We start from the raw sequence: 21,694 nt of genomic DNA, 5'->3' as shown, positions 1-21,694 counted from the left end.
GACCCCGTTTGGGTCTCGCTAGATGCCAACAAACTGTCGTGACCCGGAAGTATCTCAAGACTGGACTGGCCGGCTGTTGCAGCTGTTTCTACAAGCTTCGGCTCCATAAGGTCAAGCTGGACCTTTACACCTCCTGATCTAGACGGGGACTTCCGCTAAGGGAACGTAGACCGACAGAATGGCGTGGAATGAATCTCCAAATCAAAGCTTAGCGCGAAGACATCACGTTCACTCCCACCAGAACTAATTGTTTCTTTGGATTTGCTGGTTCTGAGCAACATTCCACACTACACCATTCTCCGTCTCACTTCAGCATAGTTACACCATACATTTAGTGTTGAAGTTAGTCTAGTTTTAATTTGTTTAGTAATAAATCTTTAAACTTTTATAACTTGACTCTCTCTTCTCTCTTCTACTTCTACAAAGTGTTACATAATCCCTGCAATAAAAAGTTCCAATCTTCTGGTTAAAGGTACGCAAAGGTCCATCAGATTGATTCCTTAGTTCCTATGGAATCTCATGTCTCATGGTCATTAAATAACATGTAAATTAACTCATTACATTTATATAGCGCTTTTCATGCAGAGGATGCAACACAAAGTGCTTAACAGATTAAAATGACCCATATAACCCACATTTCCTCCCTTTCCCACACTTAAAACTATTGTGATAGTTTCACCCCCAATCCCCAAACCATTCCCAGGCACACACACACACACACACACACACACACACACACACACACACACACACACACACACACACACACACACACACACACACACAACAACACATTAAAAGACCACAGTAAACACTAGGCTGAGCTCAGGTTGGACAGGTAATGAAAGACACGCCATCAAGGGGGCCATCTGCCTCGACAGCAGCAGATCGACGGCAGCGGCCAAGACACCAATCCAAGGCGCCCTGGGAGGGAGGGTAGCAACCCCCACCACTACCTGGACACTACCCTAGGAGCGCCCCAGCCGCCGCCACCGACCACCGGTCCCGAGGCAGAGGGCTCCACAGAGGAAGGATTAAAATACGTGACATGTAAAATAACAAGAGCTAATATGGAAATTATCTAAAATGCATGATGTAAAATATCCAAGTAAATGTGATTAAACAAATAAAACAACATGAATGTGTAACACAACAGTAATTAAAAATGAATAAATAAGTAAAACAGCAATGCAATAAATAGTAATCAGTTGAAGGCTAAACTAAAAAGGTGGGTCTTGAGCCTGATCTTACAAACATGAACATTGTCTGCGACCCTCAGATCCGGCGGCAGCTCGTTCCAGAGGTGAGGGCCGTAATAACTAAAAGACGCCTCGCTGTGAGTGTGTCCTGACTTTAGGAATGACGAGGAGATGGCTGCCAGAGTAGTGCAGGGACCGCGAGGGTTCATATGGTAAAAGCAGTTGTGAGAGATAAGACGGGCCAAGACCATTAAGACACTTAAAAACCATTAAGAGTATCTTAAAATCGATCCTGAAACATACGGGGAGCCAATGCAGTGATTCTAAAACCGAAGTGGTGTGCTTCCGCTTCCTGGTCTTTGTCAGGACACGAGATGCTGAGTTTTGTAAAAGTTGTAGACCTGAGATACTCTTTTTTGGGAAGACCAGAAAGCAGGGCATTGCAGTAGTCTATCCTACTGGTGATAAAATCATGCATCAGCATCTCCGTATTGGCCCGAGAGAGAATGGGGCGGAAGCTGGCGATGTTCTTGAGATGATAAAAACATATTTTAGTGATTTTTTTATGTGGGGGATAAAATTCAGCTCAGAGTCGAAAATCACGCCCAGGTTCTTCACTTGTGAAGACGGATTAAAAGACGTTGATTGCAGTTTTGGTAAAAGCTTCTCTCTCTGAGCCTCAGGACCGATGACTAAAACTTCAGTTTTGTCCTGGTTGAGCTGGAGAAAGTTCTCTGCCATCCAGGATTTAATGTCTAAAAAGTGCATCCATTGGCTGTGTGTCATCAGGAGACACAGAGCAGTACAGCTGTGTATCATCAGCGTAACTGTGGAAATTCACTCCGTGTCTCCTGATGACACCGCCAAGAGGGAGCATATAGAGGTTAAAAACAACTGGGCCTAAAACTGAATCCTGAGGCACACCACATATGATGCTGTGGACCCCAGAGGAACAGGTATCCAAACTCACCATAAAAGTCCTGTCTGTGAGGTAGGAAGTGAATCATCTATGTAAATCACCAGAGAGGCCGATCTGTTTTAAGCGGGTTAAAAGAATAGTGTGGTCTACTGTATCAAAGGCAGCGCTTAGATCCAGTAGAACCAACACTGTCGCCCTCCGGGCATCATAATTTGTTCTACAATCATTTAAAATCTTCAGAAGGGCGGTCTCGGCGCTGTGGTTCATCCTAAAACCAGACTGAAATTTCTCCTGGACATCGTTAGTGTTAATAAAATTGTTAAATTGATTCAACACAAGCTTTTCTAAAACTTTGCTTAAGAATGGCAAGTTGGACACTGGTCAGAAAGTTTTTTAAATCACTCAAATCTAAGTTGCTCTTTTTCAACAGGGGTCTCACCACCGCCCGTTTAAAAGTGGCAGGAAACACCCCCGTCTGAAGTTGGCAGTTCATCAGAGTTAAAATATCATCTTTAAAAGAATCATAAAATTGTTTAAAAAACCTTGTGGGAATAGGGTCCACGACACATGTGGTGGGCCTCACTGAGGAGAAAACTATCAAGAATCTCAACTTCAACCGAGACAACACTGTCCAGTGTTTCCTCAGGTCGACACACACTCTCTGACTGATCTGAAGCAGTATTGCTTTGGGATGATAAAATGTTACATCTGATGGTGTCTATATTCCCTCTGAAGTGGGCTGCTAACTCCTCACAAAGAGTGTCTGAGGGGTTTTCTGGGAAGAATTAGAACCACTATTTAAAACATTAGCAATTGTCGAAAAAAATACTTTAGAATTATTTCTGTTTTCTGTAATCATTTTGGAAAAGTAATTGTTTCTGGAGTCTCTAACTGCTTTATTGTATGATGTTAACTGTTCATTACATATGTGCTTATTGATTGTGATCTTGTGTTTCCTCCATCTCCTCTCTGCCACCCTGCAAGTTCTCTTTAGCTGCTTTAGATTTTCATTTATCCAAGGAGATGTATGTTTTGACTGTAGTAGGAGGTGTGACGCGAGGGCTGGTGTGTTGGACAACGGTGGTCGTGGACAGGCCAGGCTCATTAAAAGTGTGCGAGTTCCTTGTCTATTTAAATGGAGTCCATCTGGCCCAAACAGATGCCTCCTCCCCTAAAAAATTTTAAAATTGTCAATAAAAGCAATGTTGTGCTGCACAGTGACAGAGGAAAGCCAGTTGTTCAGAGGTAAAAGCCGGCTAAAACGTTCGATTCCTCTGTCGACGGTGGGGATGGGCCAGAGATAACAAAGATTAAAAAGGTGGGTAAAACCATGTTTGAGGAGTTCAGACTGCTGCATGCAGGTGTCGTTAGTGCCGGCATGGATGATGATTCTACTCACTGTTGGGTGATTCTGGATGAGGTCTGGGATCTGTTGTGCAACGTCCATCACTGTTGCTCGGGGAAAACAGTGAGTAACGGCTCCACTCATCCTGACATGTTTGATGATGGAGTCTCCAATGATGAGGGTCCTGGGTGGTGGGTCAGCTGGTTTAGGGTGAGCAGAGGATCCATCCAGGACCTGCTGGATGTTGTGCAGCGGTTCCCTGGGACTGCAGCGATGGGCCTTCTGTGCCGAGGGCTCCCTCCGTGGGTTCGGGGTAAAGTGCACGGCTCCTCGGCGGGTTTGAGCTGCAGTCCGGGGCTTGATGGGACATGGCTGGCCGTTGGTGCCCGACAGCTGCTCTCGCGGCGGTTGGGTGGAGTTAGAGGGTGGTACCGCGGAGCTACTGGGCCCGGAGGCCGTCAGCGGAGGGAAGTCCTTCTCCAAGGGCTCGAAGCGGTTGGCGAGCGGGAGGCCAGGTGGATGAGATCGATGGCCGGAGCTCCGGGCCTCCCCGTCGCGGCGGCAGCCAACCGTCGACCAGACACCCTGGAGCGTTGGAGTGGAGCAGAGCGGCAACTTTGGCTCCCTGTTGGAGCCAACGCGCCGCCTCAGCAGCAGTTTCGCGGGCCTCCAGGTGGGCTCAGGGCGCCGGAACAACTGCTGCGGAGGGGGCGTGTCAACAGGGCAGTGTGTTATACACTGCTGAAGGAGATGCAAATGCATCGTTTTTCTAAATAAAGGATGCAAGTACCTTTATCTGTTCTGGACTCAAAGAAAAGCCCAAGTCTAAATAGTCCAAATTTGATGCCAAAGCCGTTTGAAACGAGCCGTCATCATCTTAGTTTTTGTGTTAAGTTGCAGTAACATCCTGCCCACCTAAGTGATAGAGACCGTACAGGCCTGTTGAGGCTCTACTGGAGCGTGGCTCGGCCGACCTCGTGCTTCTGCTACAGTCAGTCTAGATCAGGGGTATCAAACCCATTTTAGCTCAGGGGCCACACTGCGAGAAATCTAGTCCCAAGTGGGCCGGACCGGTAAATTAAAAACACTTCAGATTGTTTCCTTTGTTTTAATACAATCAGTATAAAACAAGGCTGAAGTCTGAGGACAATGTATCCAAAATAGTACAAGTACAACATCTGAAGTGTACTTGAAAATTTGAAAAAAATAAATAAATAAATCAATAAATAAAAAAAACATTCCTTAGTGATTCAGAGCTTACAGGTCACATGGCTAGATCGGTTTCATGCAGCACTTAAAGTAAATTTGACTCATTTTACTTTACATCTTTTAGCTTTCACCAGCACATCAATATCAGAAGTCACATCCTGAGTGGCGGCCATCTTCAGGATGTGATTCAAGTTCTTGTGTGAGCCTTGAGCGCAGCTTTGTTTTATTTATACTCATTACAGAGAAAACTTGCTCACAAAGATAAGTTTATTTTCACTCTACATTGTAAAGTATGAAAATAAAGTTTACACATCCATCTCGCGGGCCGGATTTAACCCGCTTGCGGGCCGGATCCGGCCCGCGGGCCGCAAATTTGACACCCCTGGTCTAGATTGCTCATTCTGAGTTTGGTTCACTTCATCAACATCTTTCCAAGCTTTTGGGCTTTAATTGTGATTAAAATCAATGAGAGTTAAAGATATCAAAATACCTTTATTACAATAGAGTCAAAATAGAATCTAATGCAAAAGTTGGCTCCGTTTAAGAGATGGACATCAAAGTAATATTTTGTAAAAGTCTGAATTTAGTTTAAAACACACGTAAAAGCCTGAATAAAAGAGAGACGGGGGTCATGATGGGGACACGTTTTAGCACGTCACAACTGTGTGTTTTGTCCCGGTTCTGCCATCGATGCTAGTTTGTGTGTGTGTGTGTGTGTGTGTGTTTATCTAGAGGAGGATGTGTGTGTGTGTCCATGTGTTGTGACTTTTTTAGACATTAGACTTTTGAGAGCAAAGCAAAGGCCAGAAAGTTTCAGAGGTTTTTGTTCATGATTCACTTATTTACCAGCTTTGTCCGGTCACATAAGCAGCACTCAAGTAGCCAAGCACAAATGAATCGTATTACATCATCCAGCGCTCTCCAGACCTGCCAGAGTTCTCTTTCCATAGTTCACTGTTCACCTTTTGTTAGGACCAGCAGTTACTTGGAAAATACCCAGACTTTACCTACAGTTCGTCTGAATTTCTATTAGGTGGAAATAAAACTTGAAATATTAGTTATCTCTAGTTAGTGATATTTAACACTCAGCTGTTATTAATGGCATTAAACTGGTCGTTGCATTTTCTTTGCTTAGATTATGTGTAGTTTCTCATGCAGAGTGTTTTTCACATCTAATTACCATTTGTAGCACATTGCACTCCCCGTGACTTCTGGGTAACAGCGTGTCTACTCCTGAGCTAGTAAAACTTCACCCAGCTCACTTATTAAGCTACAGGAAGGCTAAATCAATATTAAAAGTGCTCATGTCAAAGGCTGTGGAAGCTATAAAGAGAGGAAGTAAGGGAAGCATGAGAGGATTTAAAAAAGAGAGGTGTCAAGGGGATGTGTGAAAGGCAGCAAGGAACGACTAATTCTCCTCTCACAGTCTGTGGAGCACAAATGCTCCAGTAAGAACACCAAAAAGAAGAGAAAGATGATAAAATGTGAGCGGCAGGTAGAGCAGAAACAAAGAGAGTAAAGCTGTATTTTCTATTCCTGACAGGTGGAGTGATTGATCAAATCCTCCAGAAAGCAAACATGGATGAGCTGCCTTGCATCATATCAAGAAATAAAAGAACTGAATGGATATGCTTTATTCCCATTTGACCAAATTAACCAGGTTCTGCGCTCAAGCTAAAGTCTGGTTTAAACCAGTACAGTTCAGTTTTACAGTGATGGGATTCATGGCTCTTTCATGGGTGCCGTTCAGAAGTCGGTCGCTTACCTCAAAGAGCCGTTCAGAAGACTGGCTCCTTTGTATGAACTGAAGCCAACAGAGCGGGGTGTGTGCGTGTGTGTTTGGGGGGTGGGGGGGTGGGGGTCCAATGGCAATGTGAGGGCGCACAGGGTTGGTTAACGTTCCTCCCAAGATATGTACATAAGCACGTGTTTCTATGGTTCCTCCTACGTCCGTCGCAGCGGTGGGTGGGGTTTCAGCGGGTGAGTTTGACCCACTTCCCGGGAGGTTTGTTAAGATGAACGGCTCTCTGCAGGGACTCGGCTCTCATCATTCACTTTGAAAACCCGTTCAAAAGATTCGATTCGTTCGTGAATCGTCACATCACTACAGTTTTATAGTTGGAACAAAGTCATTGATGGCCAGTAGAAGGTCATTTTTCTAAATGAGCTCTAAAAGCACCAGAACCGCTGATAAATGATAAACAAATGGCATTTAATTTCAGCAACCTTTGAGAGTCATCTTTACCTTTATCCACCCACGAGGAGGACCAACTGTCAGATGGGTCAGTTGTAACCTGATAGATAAGATCTGAACACACATGTGAATACTCTACTTTACTTGCTTTCCAAGTACAGAAACATTTGATATGTGAGTGTCTTCCTTGTCACTCCTGTGGTCAAATGACCTGATGTCCACGGTGTAGCTGCTGCATTTACCCAAATGTCTTTTTCCCACAAGGGTGTGTGATTGCACGTATGCAGCTCTTCCAGACTTAGCCTACAGTTCCTCCATGTGTCCCATGGATATGCATAGATGTTCTCTCCTTCATCCCTCAGATCTCCGTCCTCTATCTGTGGTGCCACTTGTCCTTTTTCATGACTGCAAGAGCGACACCCTCCATGGGCTCTACAGCTAATTAGAAATGTTGTGTAATCTTGTTGGAATCTGAAGTCATCCTAATGATTCAAACTGCCAGGTGGGGTCTTGAGTATAAATTGTATCCCATTCAAAAATGGTAGAAACATGTAGAAGATCTGTAAGCTGAAGTAGGAACATTTTCTAATGTATTTTTTTTTAAATTAGGGACCACAAGCTGAGGCCCTTTAGTATTTTCATAGTTTGTGTAGATTATATAAAATCCTGAATATTAAAGAAAACTAAAACGGTTGTGTACCGTCGGCTATTGGTGATAGTTTTCCACTGTTTGGAGTTTCGAAACGTCTTTTTGATCTCCGGTGCAGTGGAAGATGAAACTCTGAGACCATGGCAACAGCCACACGGGGTGAAAAGACTTTTCTTAAAGCTGTTTTATGTCAAACCCTTACGTCTCCTTTCTGTTCTGACAGAAAAGAGTATTGATCTAGTTTCTGCTTTCTCACACTCCTGTTATCTACTCTACCTCCCACCTGTCCTCTGTCCCTCTCCCATGATCCTCAGTGTCAGCAGTACCGGGAAAGCACATCGGTCCTGGAGAACCAGCCGGCAGGCACATTTGTCCTGCAGGTTCACGCTGTGGATGCAGACGAAGGCTCCAACGGCCGGGTCACTTATGGCTTCATGCATAAAGACTCTACAGTGCCTGCATTCAGTATCCACCCTGATACCGGTACTAGAACACACACACACACACACACACACACACACACACACACACACACACACACACACACACACACACACACGCACACACACACACACACGCCTTTATCATGGTAAGAGATCATTGTGTTGTTTCAGCATTTCTGTGATGTTTGATACAATAAAATACATTTAGTGGCTAAGAACCAGTTGGTGGAAAGGCTTATGTAAAATGAAAGAGTTCACTACATCTTCAGTAATGTTTTTAACAAAAAATAACATCCATTTGGGATTGCTGATATCATTTTCGTTAAAACATCCTCAATAATTCAAAAACGCTGTCTTATGGGCTCGATACACGGGAGGCGACAAACGACCGTGATCAGCGAAATTTGTCGCTGTTGCTTTTATTACCTGTCACACGGGAGGCGACCCGTGGCAGCGGCCAGCGGCAAAGCCGTCCACGCGTTCTGTTCCATGGCGAAATCGAAACTTCCGTTGTTTTGCTTGGCTGTGTCAGGTGGGAGGGAATTAAGGTTATTTAAGCAGTTCAGAGTTAATAAAGCGGAAGATATGATGTTTCACAAGGTGCTGCTAGAGTTATGTGAAATATTACTTCTGAATTTACTATAAAACATAATAATAATCAACTTCTCCTCCATGTTTGCTCAGAAATGTGCGGAGCATCCTGTCCGCTGATTGGTCAGTGAATGAAACCTCCGTTGATTGGTCCTCGTCCGAGCGACAGCGATGAAAAGTTGAAAATATTTCAACTTTCTTGGATCGCGTCGCTGGGTCGCCTGTGCACGACATGTGCACGTGCGCAAAATTTCACACGCACGTTTTTCGTGTTTCGCTTAGTAGGAGGGAGACCCGCGATCATCGCTTTGTCGCGCACGTCTCATTGAAAATGAATGGAGGAGAGGCGATGTCGCCTCCCGTGTGTCGAGCCCATAAGTCAGAACATTGTCTGACCATCTCATATGTTTCCAGGAATAATTGTGACGGCCAGGAAATTTGATCGTGAACGCCAGCGGGAGTTCGCAGTGACCGTGACCGCCACAGACCAAGCAGCGGATCCTCTGATTGGCATTTGTCAGCTAAACATTCTCATTCTGGACCAGAACGACAACAGCCCCAAGTTTGAGAACATCCGATATGAATGTAAATATAAAATTCTGCGCTGAGGAAGCAAACACTGTAAATGATTGAAATTTACCTGAAAGTTATTCTGTATGACCGCTGTCAGAGCTTGGTCTTCATTGCCAGCAGCAAGTCGGACTCGTTCCCAGTGAGAGTTGGACTCTGCCAAGGCTGTCCTTTGTCACCGATTCTGGTCATAACTTGTATGAACAGGACTTCTTGGTGCAGCCAAGGCGTTGTGGGGATCCCTTTTGGTGGTCTGAGGATCAGATGTCTGCTTTTTGCAGATGATGTGGTGCTGTTGGCTTCATAAGAACATGATCTCCAGCTTTCGCTGGAGCAGTTCACAGCCGAGTGGGAATCAGCTCCTCTAAATCTGGGACCATGGTCTTGATTTGGAAAAGGGTAGAATGCCTTCTCCAGGTCAGAGAGGAGGTCCTGCCTCAAGTGGAGGAGTTTAAGTATCTCGGGTCTTGTTCACGAGTGAGGGAAAGATGGAGCGTGAGATCGATAGGTGGATTGGTGCTGCGTCTGCAGTGATGCGGGCGTTGTACCGGTCTGTCGTGGTGAAGAGAGAGCTGAGTCAGAAGGCGAAGCTCTCGATTTACCGGTCGATCTACGTTCCTACCCTCATGAGATCACGGATACAAGTGGCCAAAATGAGTTTTCTCCACAGGGTGGCTGGGCTCTCCCTTAGAGATAGGGTGAGAAGCTCAGTCATCCGGGAGGGGCTCGGAGTAGACCCGCTGCTCCTCCATGTCGAGAGGAGCCAGTTGAGGTGGCTCGGACATCTGGTCAGCATGCCTCTTGGACACCTCCCTAGTGAGGTTTTCCGGACACGTCCAACTGGGAGGAGACCGAAGGGAAAACCCAGGACACGCTGGAGGGACTTCTCGGCTAGCCAGGGAATACCTTGGGATTCCCCCGGATGAGCTTGCCCAAGTAGCTAGGGAGAGTGAAGTCCGTGTGTCTCGGCTTGGGCTGCTGCCCTCGCGGCCCGACTCAGGCTAAGTTGCTAAAAATGACTGAATGGATGGATGGTTTCAGAAGTTTTAAACACCCATTGTTTGTGTAACTTTCTTCCAAAGATCCACATTTCCCTTTTTTAATGTGACATCAAGCTTTCTGAAGGTCATTCAGTATTTTTCTTTGTTAATGATCAGTTTATATGTTAACAGAACTGACTCATTCCCTGAAAGGTTATTCAGTCATTGATGAGTAACATAAGAAGCAAAATAACAAAAACTCCATCCAAAGTTGGGTCATGGAGATAAACGGCCCAGGGGGAAACACAGCCACACAGCAAGGAGTCACAGGTTTGAATCCTGGCTGTGGCCTTTCTCTGTGGAAGTCACTTTTTCTCCCCATGCTTTGGTTTTCACTGATTTCCTACTGCAGTCCACAAGCATGCAGGTTAATGGAAGACTCAGTGTGTCCCTGTGGTGGACTGGTGATCTGTCCAGGGTGCTCCTCCCCTCTTGCCTGAGAGCTGTTGTAGTAGACACCAGCTCTCCTTGGCCCTAATGTGCAACAAGAGTTTAAGATCATGAGTGACGTCTGTCTGCTATCCTTCCCCAACACTGGACCCAACTCTCCATCCTGTTGTCCAAGATGTAGGTCTGATGAAAAGGTTCCAAGATGCTCTGGTACCAAATACATGTATAGTGGTTGTTTAGACAGCCTGTTTTTCCTCAGAAGCCCACAATGAAACATCCCTTCAATTTAAATTAGTGAGGCTGTTCCTTTTAGTTGTGTCCATCTAAGTGACTCCATCACTGCCCACAAGGACGCAGACGTTTGTTAGGAAAATGATGAAATACCTAGATGCCACCCGGCCATTGGATGGTGGTTACCTCAAGTGTCACCTCTTTGCTACAAGTTTGCAGTAAAAGATATACCAGATATGTATTTTAGGGCTCATAGTGAATCAGCATCGGAGGCTCTTAACCGTGATAGCCTCCACCGGGGGCTGACACCCCACACAGCTAAGCCCCTAGGATTACAGAGCTACTTGTAGTCTGCTACCACATTAAAGTGGTAATTCTGCAGACGGGACAAAAAATACCTCATATCTGTAAAATAGTGAAATACTGAATTGAAAATGAGTAAAAATAAATAAATAAATAAAAATAAAAACAGAAAAACAATTTTTAAAAATCGACGTATATCTTCATTTCATTGGGGCAAATCTGAAATTGCTTTATTGGTGCTGAATCAGAATGTCTAACTTGTTAGTTTGAAATATTCTGTGGCTGTTTTCTCTAATAGCATACAGCTCTGAGTACTGAAACAATAAGAAAACTAGTCCAGAGGACAGCCTTACCGAGCCGGTGCCCACGACTATCTGTTTTTCCAGACTTCCTTCGTGAGGATACCATGATTGGAACCAGTTTCCTGCGGGTGGCAGCTCATGATGATGACTTTGGAACCAATGCAGCCGTTACGTACAGCATGTCCAGTGAGCAGCCCGAGTACCTCAGGGTCAGCCCACTAACAGGCTGGGTGTTCGTCAACCAGCCCATCTCACAGGTACACACCGGACATCTCACCTGTCTAACTGCAAAGATTTTATTATGGATGATTTATTTTCAGTACAGCGTTTCCATGTGACACATGAGAAAGTCATTTATGTGGCAAAGAAATTCAAAGATTGCTGGATGCCATTTGTTAGTGTCTTTAAATCCTAAAGCAGCTCTGCTTGTGTAGGGAACTATAACTGGGCCATTCCCATCTGTACCTGGTCGGCCCGGCCCGGATAGCATAGCTTGCTTACATATCTTGGTGGCCTGCCTTTTTTCAGGGTGCAACGAGACTGTTTTTCAGACCTCTTTCTGAGGTGGTCTGCTTCAGGCTGACCAGGGCCAACACACCCAGCAAATTCACACCTTCCATTAGAGCAAGCCTCTGATTGGTGGGTAGAATCAGCCCACATGGGCTTAAGGCATGCTCAATTCATTGTCATTCATTATCATGCTGATTACCTAGAAGCTGAAAATGTCTCTGACTGCATTCCTTGCATACCTAAGCAAGGATGTGTGGAATCAACCGGGCCAGGCTGGGGCCGACTGGAGCTATCCGGGCAGGGCCGACCAGGTACAGATGGGAATGGCCCTTAAAGATGCTTGAAAACAAAATGGGATGTTTCCCATCCAAGGGCCACTTTAAAAGCTTTGGTAAACTGTACAACATCATCCAGCTACAAAGTGGTGGCTTGTTTTTTTTACATTAAAATAGCTTCTAAAATGACATTTGAGCCTATATGAGATCTGTTTATGTAAAGGAGTTTGGAGTTTTGACCCTCAGCAGGTGGCATTAACTCCTTTTTGTTGTTTAGTGGGGAAGAAGATTTGTGGATTTGATGGTTTCCTGAGTTGCACAAGTCAAAACTGAGGACACTCCTTAAGAAATAAATCATAACATTAGGAAATTGCCGTGGTACTTGGTGCAAAAGGAGATGAGCAAAATTAAGAAATAAGCTCAATAAAGTAATGATATAGAGAGGCAATCATAAATGAAATGGCTAATATATACAAGACAGTGTAGGTACCGATCAGGTCCGATTTTACTTGCAAGACTTATTTAACCTTTGTGTTTTATCACCCAACCACATCGTGTCCGTTGCCAGCCTCTCTGAAAGTGGCCCACATTAGACAACCCCATACATTCTCTGTTCTATTTATTTAGTACACCACACATTAGCAACCACTCTTTACAGATAGCAAACACTCAGAACTGCTTTAACTCTAGACGTCCCAGAATTCTGACTTCACTAGAACTCCCAGTAACCGTCAGATTGACGGTTGTCATCTTGGTCCTTAAATGCAAGATGACGAAGTCGAGCAAAATGGTTCAAGTGTGCTGTTAATGAACTCATTATGGATGTGTGAACCTAATAATATGCTAAGAAAATATCTTTTTTCTCCCAAACCTTAAAAATAAGTCTCTCTTTTCCCTGGGCGACTGACACAACTCCTTTCTGTGTGTGTGTGTGTGTGTGTGTGTGTGTGGGGGGGGGGGGGGGGGGGGGGTTTGAACGGAGAGTGAATGCGCGCGAGCTGGAAAGTTGGTTGCTTAGCGTCATCCTTGGGAAAACGTTACCATGTAAACAATACAGCCGTCAGATTGATGGCTTGCGGGAGACAAAGACAAAAACAGCTATATTTCTTTTTTGATACTTTATTTTGTAGAAATTATAACACAAAAAAAAAGGAGACACAAAAATAGGAAAAGCCAGGACAACTTGAGGTCCATCTAACCAAAGTTATTACATATGAAAACAGTCTAAATGACTGCCTTGAAAGTTCTAACGTTAACTCTACAGTAAATGTCATAAAATCAACAAGGTGTTGGAAACAGTCACAAGAGATTCTGGTCCGTCTTGAGATGCCTAGCATCACTTACGCATTGGTTCCATTGTGCCGTCGAAGACTGGTGTGGACTGCGATCACCTGTTGCACTTAAATGTGTTTTGTCGCACCATACGCTGGTGACGAATGTTTTTGTTCTGAATCCAACCAAACCTTGCCAACACTTGCGAGAATCATCTTGTGTGTGTGTGTGAATAAAAATAAAAACAACAGCACTGTGGTGTTTATTTTAATTGTTGCATGCAGTCATGTTTTTCTATTCTCCAATCTCTAAACGATGTCGGGTAAAACTAGCTGCTCCACCTTAGTCATAATGCTTCATTGTCATATGGAGTCTCAGGCCTAGTCCACACGTAGCCGGGGTTTTTGAAAACGAATATCCGCCCCTCCAGAAACTTGCATCCACACCACCTCGTTTTAAAACAAAACTCCGTCCACACGTACCCGGATAAATACGTTGTTAAGGACATGCCAGACCTGTAGGCGGCAGTGCTTCCCCCGTTCTTAACCTCGTCCTTCATCTGTGGTCTTCCGCAAGGAGCAGTAATTCCGCTTGCAAAAACAAACAAGCAAAAAGCGCTTGGACAATTGATAAAGCGAGCGCAGCTCTGAGGGCATCCATGCTGTCGGCTAGTGTAAACACAGGTCGCACACGTGATGTCAGCATTTTTTTTGTCGCAGAAAGTGACGTTGCGGACCTTAAAACTCCGGTTTTGTCTGTCCACACGCAGACACCCAAAATGGAGAAAACGCAGATCTTCACTTTGGCCGGAGTTTTTAAAAAGATCCGTTTTCGTGTGAAAAAACTCCGTTTTCGTGTGGATGACAGGCCAAAACGTAGAAAAATATCTACGTTTTGGCAGATCCCCGGCTACGTGTGGACAGGGCCTGAATGAATGGTGCTGCTCGGGTCGATTGTAGGGCCCGGTTTCACCACAGAAACAAGTAAGTGTCCTGACCCATCCCAGACGCCTCAATAGAACCAGTGTTATAGTTCATACAACAACCAAGGCCTCAGTCTCTTCAAACTTCTTTCCTCTCTTCCTTCTTCTCTCGATAACTGTTTAATTTGGGAGTGTGAAGTTGGTTGTAGAACTACTTTTAATTTGCTCAAAATGACCTCGCTTGCCTTTATTGTTGGGTTTCACATGACGTTGCCTCTACCTCACCAAATGCAGATGGGGGTCCGGAAGTAGCCGGCGCTGCACAAAACACTATTTTCTTTGGTGACTGAGCGTAAAAATGCCCAAACTCTATGTGGTCGATGGTTAATACAATCACTCTAATCGAGACAAAGACCAACGTTTGGCCCAAATGTAATGCACCACAAAGGACTTTGTTTAAAAGGCGTACTGAAAGAAGATGGCAGACGTGGATCAGTAATCTACGGCTTAAAACAGGAGCTGAAAGGACAATGCTGTAGTTTACAGCGATCACTTTCTAACAGGTAGGAGATTACCGAGTGTTTTATTAAACAGTTGCTTAGAAACAGCCATAAAAACAGCAGGTTAACAGTTTCATACTGTTTTCATGTGTCCTCACTGCAAATAGCTTTCAGAGTGCTAATGTTTTTAGCAGTTAGCTTAGTGTTGTAACTTGGCGTTTATACCTTATTGAAATCAAACTAACCAACCAGAAATGTGGATTTAAAAGGCATAAAAAGTGAGTTACGAGTAGATCCTAGCACATACTGATCATTAGCACAGTGTATGAAAACTGTGACTTTTATAACTACATGGGTCATAACCTAAAAGAAGATGTATTTTTACACGATATCGCATCTCTGCCAGCTCACGTGAAGCCTTAGTAAAATCGTTTTCATCTATCACGCCGTGTTGTATCTCTCTGTTTTGTTGCGGAGCAAAACACTTCCTGTCCCCATTTGAGGTTCACGCTGCTGCAGACATCACGTGAGTCACGTGAGTGAAACATTGCGATGACCAGTGTCATCCAGCACCCTTTGGTCCGAGCACCAATTTTAATTTTGCTGGAGAGTTTCTGGATTTTTGCTGTGAGGAAACAAGTAAATTCCTGAGTTATCAGTTGTCTGATGAGCATTTGCTGCATCACCTGCTAAGTTCAGCCTTTAGCAACGTGAATGGACCTGAGGCCTAATGTCTCGGAGCAGGGATAAAACGCTAACTCTTAAAGAATGACCTCTAACTCTGAGAAAAGACAATTTTCACTTACGGTTCTGAAGTTTTACACTTTGTACTCATATTATTGTATCAAAAGAGCAAAACATCATTTCCAGCATTTCTGCAAAGTAAAACTGAGCTTTTTGCTTCGTTGTGACTGAAGCTTTTCAACTATTTCAGTTATCATCTAATATGTGTGTTTACTCAGCCTGACTCAGCTGTCACTTTCACCCAATATCACACAAAATAAAAAAATCTAAAGTGCTAACCACAATCTGTGTGATCTAAACGGCCCTTCTGTAAATAACAAATTAAGAGCACAACATCAAGCCTCCTCCTCTTCCCTGTTCTGCTCTTCGTCTTCCACAGAGAAGCTACATCTCCAGGGAAATTGTGGCTACAGACGGAGGAAACAGGAGCAGTTCAGTGGAGCTGGCAGTTACCATCACCAACGTAAAGAACCAGCCCCCGCAGTGGGAGAACGACACTTACAGCGTGGTCATACCAGAAAACACTGTTCGGGACACACCCATTGTGGTATGTTGACTGGCACAAGAAATGGTACATTCCATGTTACCCGTGTTCATGCTTCCAGTTTTACTTCCTAATTCCTGTCATTCCTAATCAGCATGTGGGTGGACGTGCTGGCTACAGGTTCAGGAAACACGTCTTAAGGTTCACACCAACTCTGATTAGTTCAGTGTGCTCCATTGCTCAGTGCCTCTTTGAAGACACGAATAGACCGTGTTTCTAAAAGCTCTCATGAAAGCTATTAAGTCCATTAGAGTGGCTGATGAATATTTGAACCCAAATGGTGGTGGTGCAGCCAGAGGAACGTGGTTTATATGGGAATGTGTGGGATTTGTTGTGTTTGTGAGAGAAGCAGATAAACAGAGGAAGCACCATGGTCCCCATGGTTGTGTCAATGGAGATCTGGGTAGTTCTGGGTTGATTCCACTGTTATGGAAGGATACACAGACTCTTGGCTGTACCTTTTGTGTCGTGGACGTTTGAGGTTTTTATGTCCCAAATAAACACAGAAATGTTCATCAGGTCTCTGTGCTTCTCAGGCTGTTCTGTGATTGTTTTTTCCTGGACTAAATGAGTAGATATAGGTCACCTACAAGCAAGCTCAAATCCAGAGTTGTTGGATTTCTTTTTATTATTTTAACTGGCTCCATCTGTTGAATTGCCTCTATCTTTAACAGTTTTAGAGAGAAAGGAGTATAAAGATATGTTTGCATCCGTTTGATCTCACAAGACGTCAGTTAGCTGCTGTTCTGTAAAAAGGTTAGAGGCTTGCTGATACTTTAGCGGTCGTTATTATGGGCTGTAAAACGTTGTCTTTTCCATTCAGAGGTATGAGTTTAACTGTTTTTCTCACTCCAGTTGTTGCTCAGAAGCATCTCTTCCTGTCTAGAGGGTCACAGCTGGTGTTCTGAAAATTCCTTGGATAACATGAAGAGTTGATGTCAAAACAAATCAATTTATTATTTTATTTTTAGTGATCCTGTTAGTCTGCCAGAGCAATAAATTATAACCAACATTTTATTAAGTGTCAATATATCTGAAATAACATCAGCTAGATCAAAACCCCTTCACAATACAGAAAAGGCCTGCTTCTGCATGCAGATATTGTAAATATTTTAAAGATGTCACATCTTTTAAGTTTCATAAAGTGGAGTTTCCAATTTCCAAACCAAAGTCTATGAAGTTTGAATGGAAAAATCACAGAGGAACTGAATCATTGAAAGCCTTCAGAAGACAAACAAGATTCTTAGAGATGTATGAAGTTCAACTACATCAGAAAAACCAAACATCCAAGAACTTCTGCTGGGAAAATGGGTCCAAAATGTACTCAAATGAAATCCCCTCGAAAACAATCCAAAATTGTAGTTTCTTTGTTACTAAATAGATAAAAACAAATGAAATGTCTGTTAACTCTCTCTTTTTTACAAGTCTCTCCATAACATGCTGACCCTTCTCGTTGCTTTCTGTGTTGGTTTTTGTTTCAAACAGACCATCAAAGCCACCTCACCTCTTGGAGATCCAAGAGTAACTTACAATTTGGAGGATGGTATGGTCCCAGAGACCAACATGCCTGTCCGCTTCTACTTGACCCCGAACCGAGAGGATGGTTCGGCCTCCATCCTGGTTGCAGAACCCCTGGACTACGAGACCACCAGAAATTTCATTCTGCGAGTTCGAGCTCAGAATGTCGCTGCTGTTCCTTTGGCCGCCTTCACAACCGTCTATGTCAATGTCACTGGTAAGTTTTTTAATGAATGTTCTTCTGTTTATATTTCACATTCTTCCACATTGAGCAGGTTTAACCAGATTGTGCCTTTCAATTCAATGATTTTCGATTTTGATCGACCGCGTCCCTTGGGAGCCCCTGTGGGGGGTACTCTGGGAGTATGGGGTACCAGGCCCTCAGATACGAGCTGTTAGGTCCCTGTATGACCGGTGTCAGAGCTTGGTTCTTATTCCCAGCAGTCAGTTGGGCTCGTTCCCAGTGAGAGTTGGACTCCGCCAAGGCTGCCCTTTGACACCGATTCTGTTCATAAGCGTTATGGACAGGATTTCTAGGCGCAGCCAAGGTGTGGAGGGCATCCGTTTTGGTGGCCTGAGGATCAGGTCTCTGCTTTTTGCAGATGATGTGGTCCTGTTGGCTTTATCAGAACGTGATCTTTGGCTTTCACTGGAGCAGTTCGCAGCCGAGTGTGAAGCAGCTGGGATGAGTATCAGCTCCTCTAAATCCAAGACCATGGTCCTAAGACGGAAAAGGGTAGCATGCCTTCTCCGGGTCAGGGATGAGGTCCTGTCCCAAGTGGAGGAGTTTAAGTATCTCGGGGTCTTGTTCACGAGTGAGGGAAAGCTGGAGCGTGAGATCGATAGGTGGATTGGTGCTGCATCTGCAGTGATGCAGGTCTTGTACCGGTCTGTCGTGGTGAAGAGAGAGCTGAGCCGGAAGGAAAAGCTTTCGATTTACCGGTCGATACGTTCCTACCCTCACCTATGGTCATGAGCTTTGGGTAGTGACCGAAAGAACGAGATCGTGGATACAAGCAGCCAAAATAAGTTTTCTCTGCTGGTTGGCTGGGCTCTCCCTTAACGATAGGGTGAGAAGCTCTGTCATCCGGGAGGGGCTCGAAGTAGATCCACTGCTCCACCACTTCGACAGGAGCCAGTTGAGGTGGCTTAGGCATCTAATTAGGATGCCTCCTTGATGCCTCCCATGGGAGGTTTTCCGGGCACGTCCAAGTGGCTGGGGAGAGGGAATTCTGGGCATCTCAACTTAAACTGCTGACCCGGCAACCCGACTCCGGATAAGCAGAAGGTGGATGTATGGATGGATGGATGGATGGATGGATGGATGGATGGAAGGATCTAGAGTAGGTAGCATTTACAGAGGTGCTCAAAGTATTTATATCACAATGTGTCGAGATTACAAACGCATGCATACAAAATTATAACACATTCAAATCCGTTAGAAGTCTGGCTGAAGGTGAAGTTCATCAAACACTGCTGTTACACACAGGAATTCCTTGGTTTGAAAATGCACGGTTGCTCTTGTGTTTTATTAGATGAGGAATAAATTAATTTCCTGAAGGTCTACATTTACAACTATTCCGTGGATCTTTTCTTTCTCTCTACACAAAAACAACAGAAACACTGAGACATGACTTAGGTGGAGATGGCAATATAAACAGAAAATGGGGTGTTTCTACTCTTATAAAAACTCCAATCCAATGGTGTGACATTGTAAACACGATTTTACTGTTCTCAACATCACCATCAGTTCTACATCACACAGTGATCTAAGTGAATTCTGGAGTTCTTTGCAGAAAAGTCATCATCAGCAGGACCTGCAGTGGGATTATCAGAGTATTTCTGATGGATTAAGTTTAAAATGACAATCATGTGGTGTAAAAAGGTTGTTAAATTTTAATTAAAAATACTTTTTACACAACCCTTTCAACCAAACTGTTAAAAACAGGAACCAAAGTTTAAAAATAAACGCAAAAGTAATATACATCTAGAAGAGAGTGTTAAACTAAAAAAGTTTTAATTGAATTAGAAAAGCGAGTAAAAAGTTTCCCTGAGCTTAAGCATGACTGTGTTCAGGTAGTTTCCCGACACTAAACCGGGGCTACGCTGCTGTTTGTTACTGCCTTGCTTTTTCTCCAAATGAGCAAGATGGTTCTGCATGCATGTCTATTGCATCATGGACACATGATCCTCATCCTCACACAAACCCCATTCCATCAAATTTGTACTAAAGTCAGTGAGAAATAATGAACTCTCACAGACCCTCTCTTGCCTCGGTGTCCCTCTTCTGCCTTCCCTCCCTCCCATAGCCCTCCCTCCTTTTCTGTCTCAGTGAGAAAGCTCGACTTCTCCAGAGGCAGTTCAGCAGTGGAGAGGAGGGAGGTCTGTAATGGATTTAAGACTCAATTTTTAATTCATACATTAAGACATTTGCTCAGAAGACAGGGAGGATAAAAAGGCACATGGAGCCACATTAGAGTTCATCTTTTGCACTTTTTTGAGTCAATTTTCTGATACATTTGGATTTAAAGCAGACTTGTTAAAATATGACTTTTACTATTCTGATTTATGTCACGCTGTGTCCCATTGGTCTTTATTACTACCAGCCATGGACGTAATTTTCACTTTAGAAGTGGGGGGGACACGGGGGTGGGGGTATGTTTACAGTATGTTCTAATGGGAAACAGGCTTCAACACAAACGGTTGTTTTCTGCTTGGTCCTAGAGCTCAACCAGTGTCACTTTAATACAGCGTAATATTGTTTTTGGATAGTAAAAAGTGCAGGCGTCAAAACTTGACTTTGGAAAAAGTGTGGGGGGACATGTCCCCCCCCAAAAAAAAATTTACGTCCATGCTACCAGCTTTAACCATTTGTAACACATAACCATCTTTTCTTTGCTTCAGTAAAAGTGATTTAAAATTGGGACATTTTCTGCTCTTTGCTGCTTGGCCTACTTCCAGATCTGGGTGTTGTCACAATGCTCACTGAACTGGAAACATCATGACCCAGACTCAGTGGTTCTGGAAACTAATGAAGCACCAACAACAGACACATGTGCTTCTGTTTAATAAAGATGTTCTGGTTAGATATATTATATTGGTTTATTTAGTAGATACGTTTACCAGAGTTAATAAAAGGGGAGACTTGCTTAGAGCGGTGTTCTTTTAGACAAGAAATTTTAATTTAGTCTTTTGACTTTTTAAATTTAGTTCCATTTAATTTAAATTTATTGTCCCATTTGTTTTATTTTTAGTCTTATTTTAGTCAACTAAAATATGTGTATTTTTCTTTTGATGCAATCATTTTCAACTTATGTAAAGGAAATGTTAACGACACCTACTTGAAACAGTAAAAAAATATGTAATTATCAAATTTCACACTTGGATCAATAAAACTTTATGTTTATAAGGGTTTTAATAAAAATATTTATTAGAAAACACCAAAAATGAACACGGACATTTTGAAACTGTGCCTTTCAAAAATAATAAAATAAACAAATCTGTATAATGTGTGGTAATATTTGTAAACATGACAGGAAATGACATCGTGATCACATGGCTTCTCCTACCACTGCAGTGCCAACGACACTCAGCTACATCTGTCATTCTCGCCGAACAACCACACAGTCTCCGCACGAATCTCAGACTGTCTCTCTAACATATCAAGATGGATGAAATCCTCTCAGAAAGCTATAAAGTCAACTCAACCTCTCTAAAACTGATTTACTGAATTACTTGTTATCCAGCGAAACCATCCTTACGGCACAATCTCAGTCCAAAATGATTCTCTATCTCTGGCTTCTTCAAAGACAGTTTAAAATTTGGGAGTTGTGATTGGTGACCGGCTGACCTTTAAAGATCACGTTGCCTCTGTCGCCCCTTCATGCAGTTTCGTGCTGTATAACATATTAAAGATCGGACCGTACCTAACACAATATGCCACCTAGCTGCTGGTGCAATCTACTGTCATCTCCTGTCTCAACCACTTCAGTTTCCTTCTAACTGGTCTTCTACTCTGTACTGT

At 43.7% G+C, this 21,694-nt stretch overlaps 1 protein-coding gene across 1 annotated transcript in view; it reads left to right on the top strand.

Annotated features, from left to right (window-relative positions):
* si:ch211-186j3.6 (neural-cadherin) overlaps positions 1-21,694 on the top strand; it is a 640,545-nt gene that overhangs the window by 253,851 nt on the left and 365,000 nt on the right. The window contains exons 9-13 of the mRNA XM_054732672.2: positions 7,830-7,998; positions 8,964-9,134; positions 11,470-11,642; positions 15,988-16,155; positions 17,638-17,887. Of these exons, the coding sequence (XP_054588647.2) occupies positions 7,830-7,998; positions 8,964-9,134; positions 11,470-11,642; positions 15,988-16,155; positions 17,638-17,887 (931 nt within the window). The remainder of the gene's footprint in view (positions 1-7,829; positions 7,999-8,963; positions 9,135-11,469; positions 11,643-15,987; positions 16,156-17,637; positions 17,888-21,694) is intronic.

Source organism: Nothobranchius furzeri, chromosome 9 (genome assembly GCF_043380555.1).
Source record: "Nothobranchius furzeri strain GRZ-AD chromosome 9, NfurGRZ-RIMD1, whole genome shotgun sequence".
Taxonomy (NCBI): Eukaryota; Metazoa; Chordata; class Actinopteri; order Cyprinodontiformes; family Nothobranchiidae; genus Nothobranchius; species Nothobranchius furzeri.
This window is presented reverse-complemented; position numbering and strand designations above follow the sequence as displayed.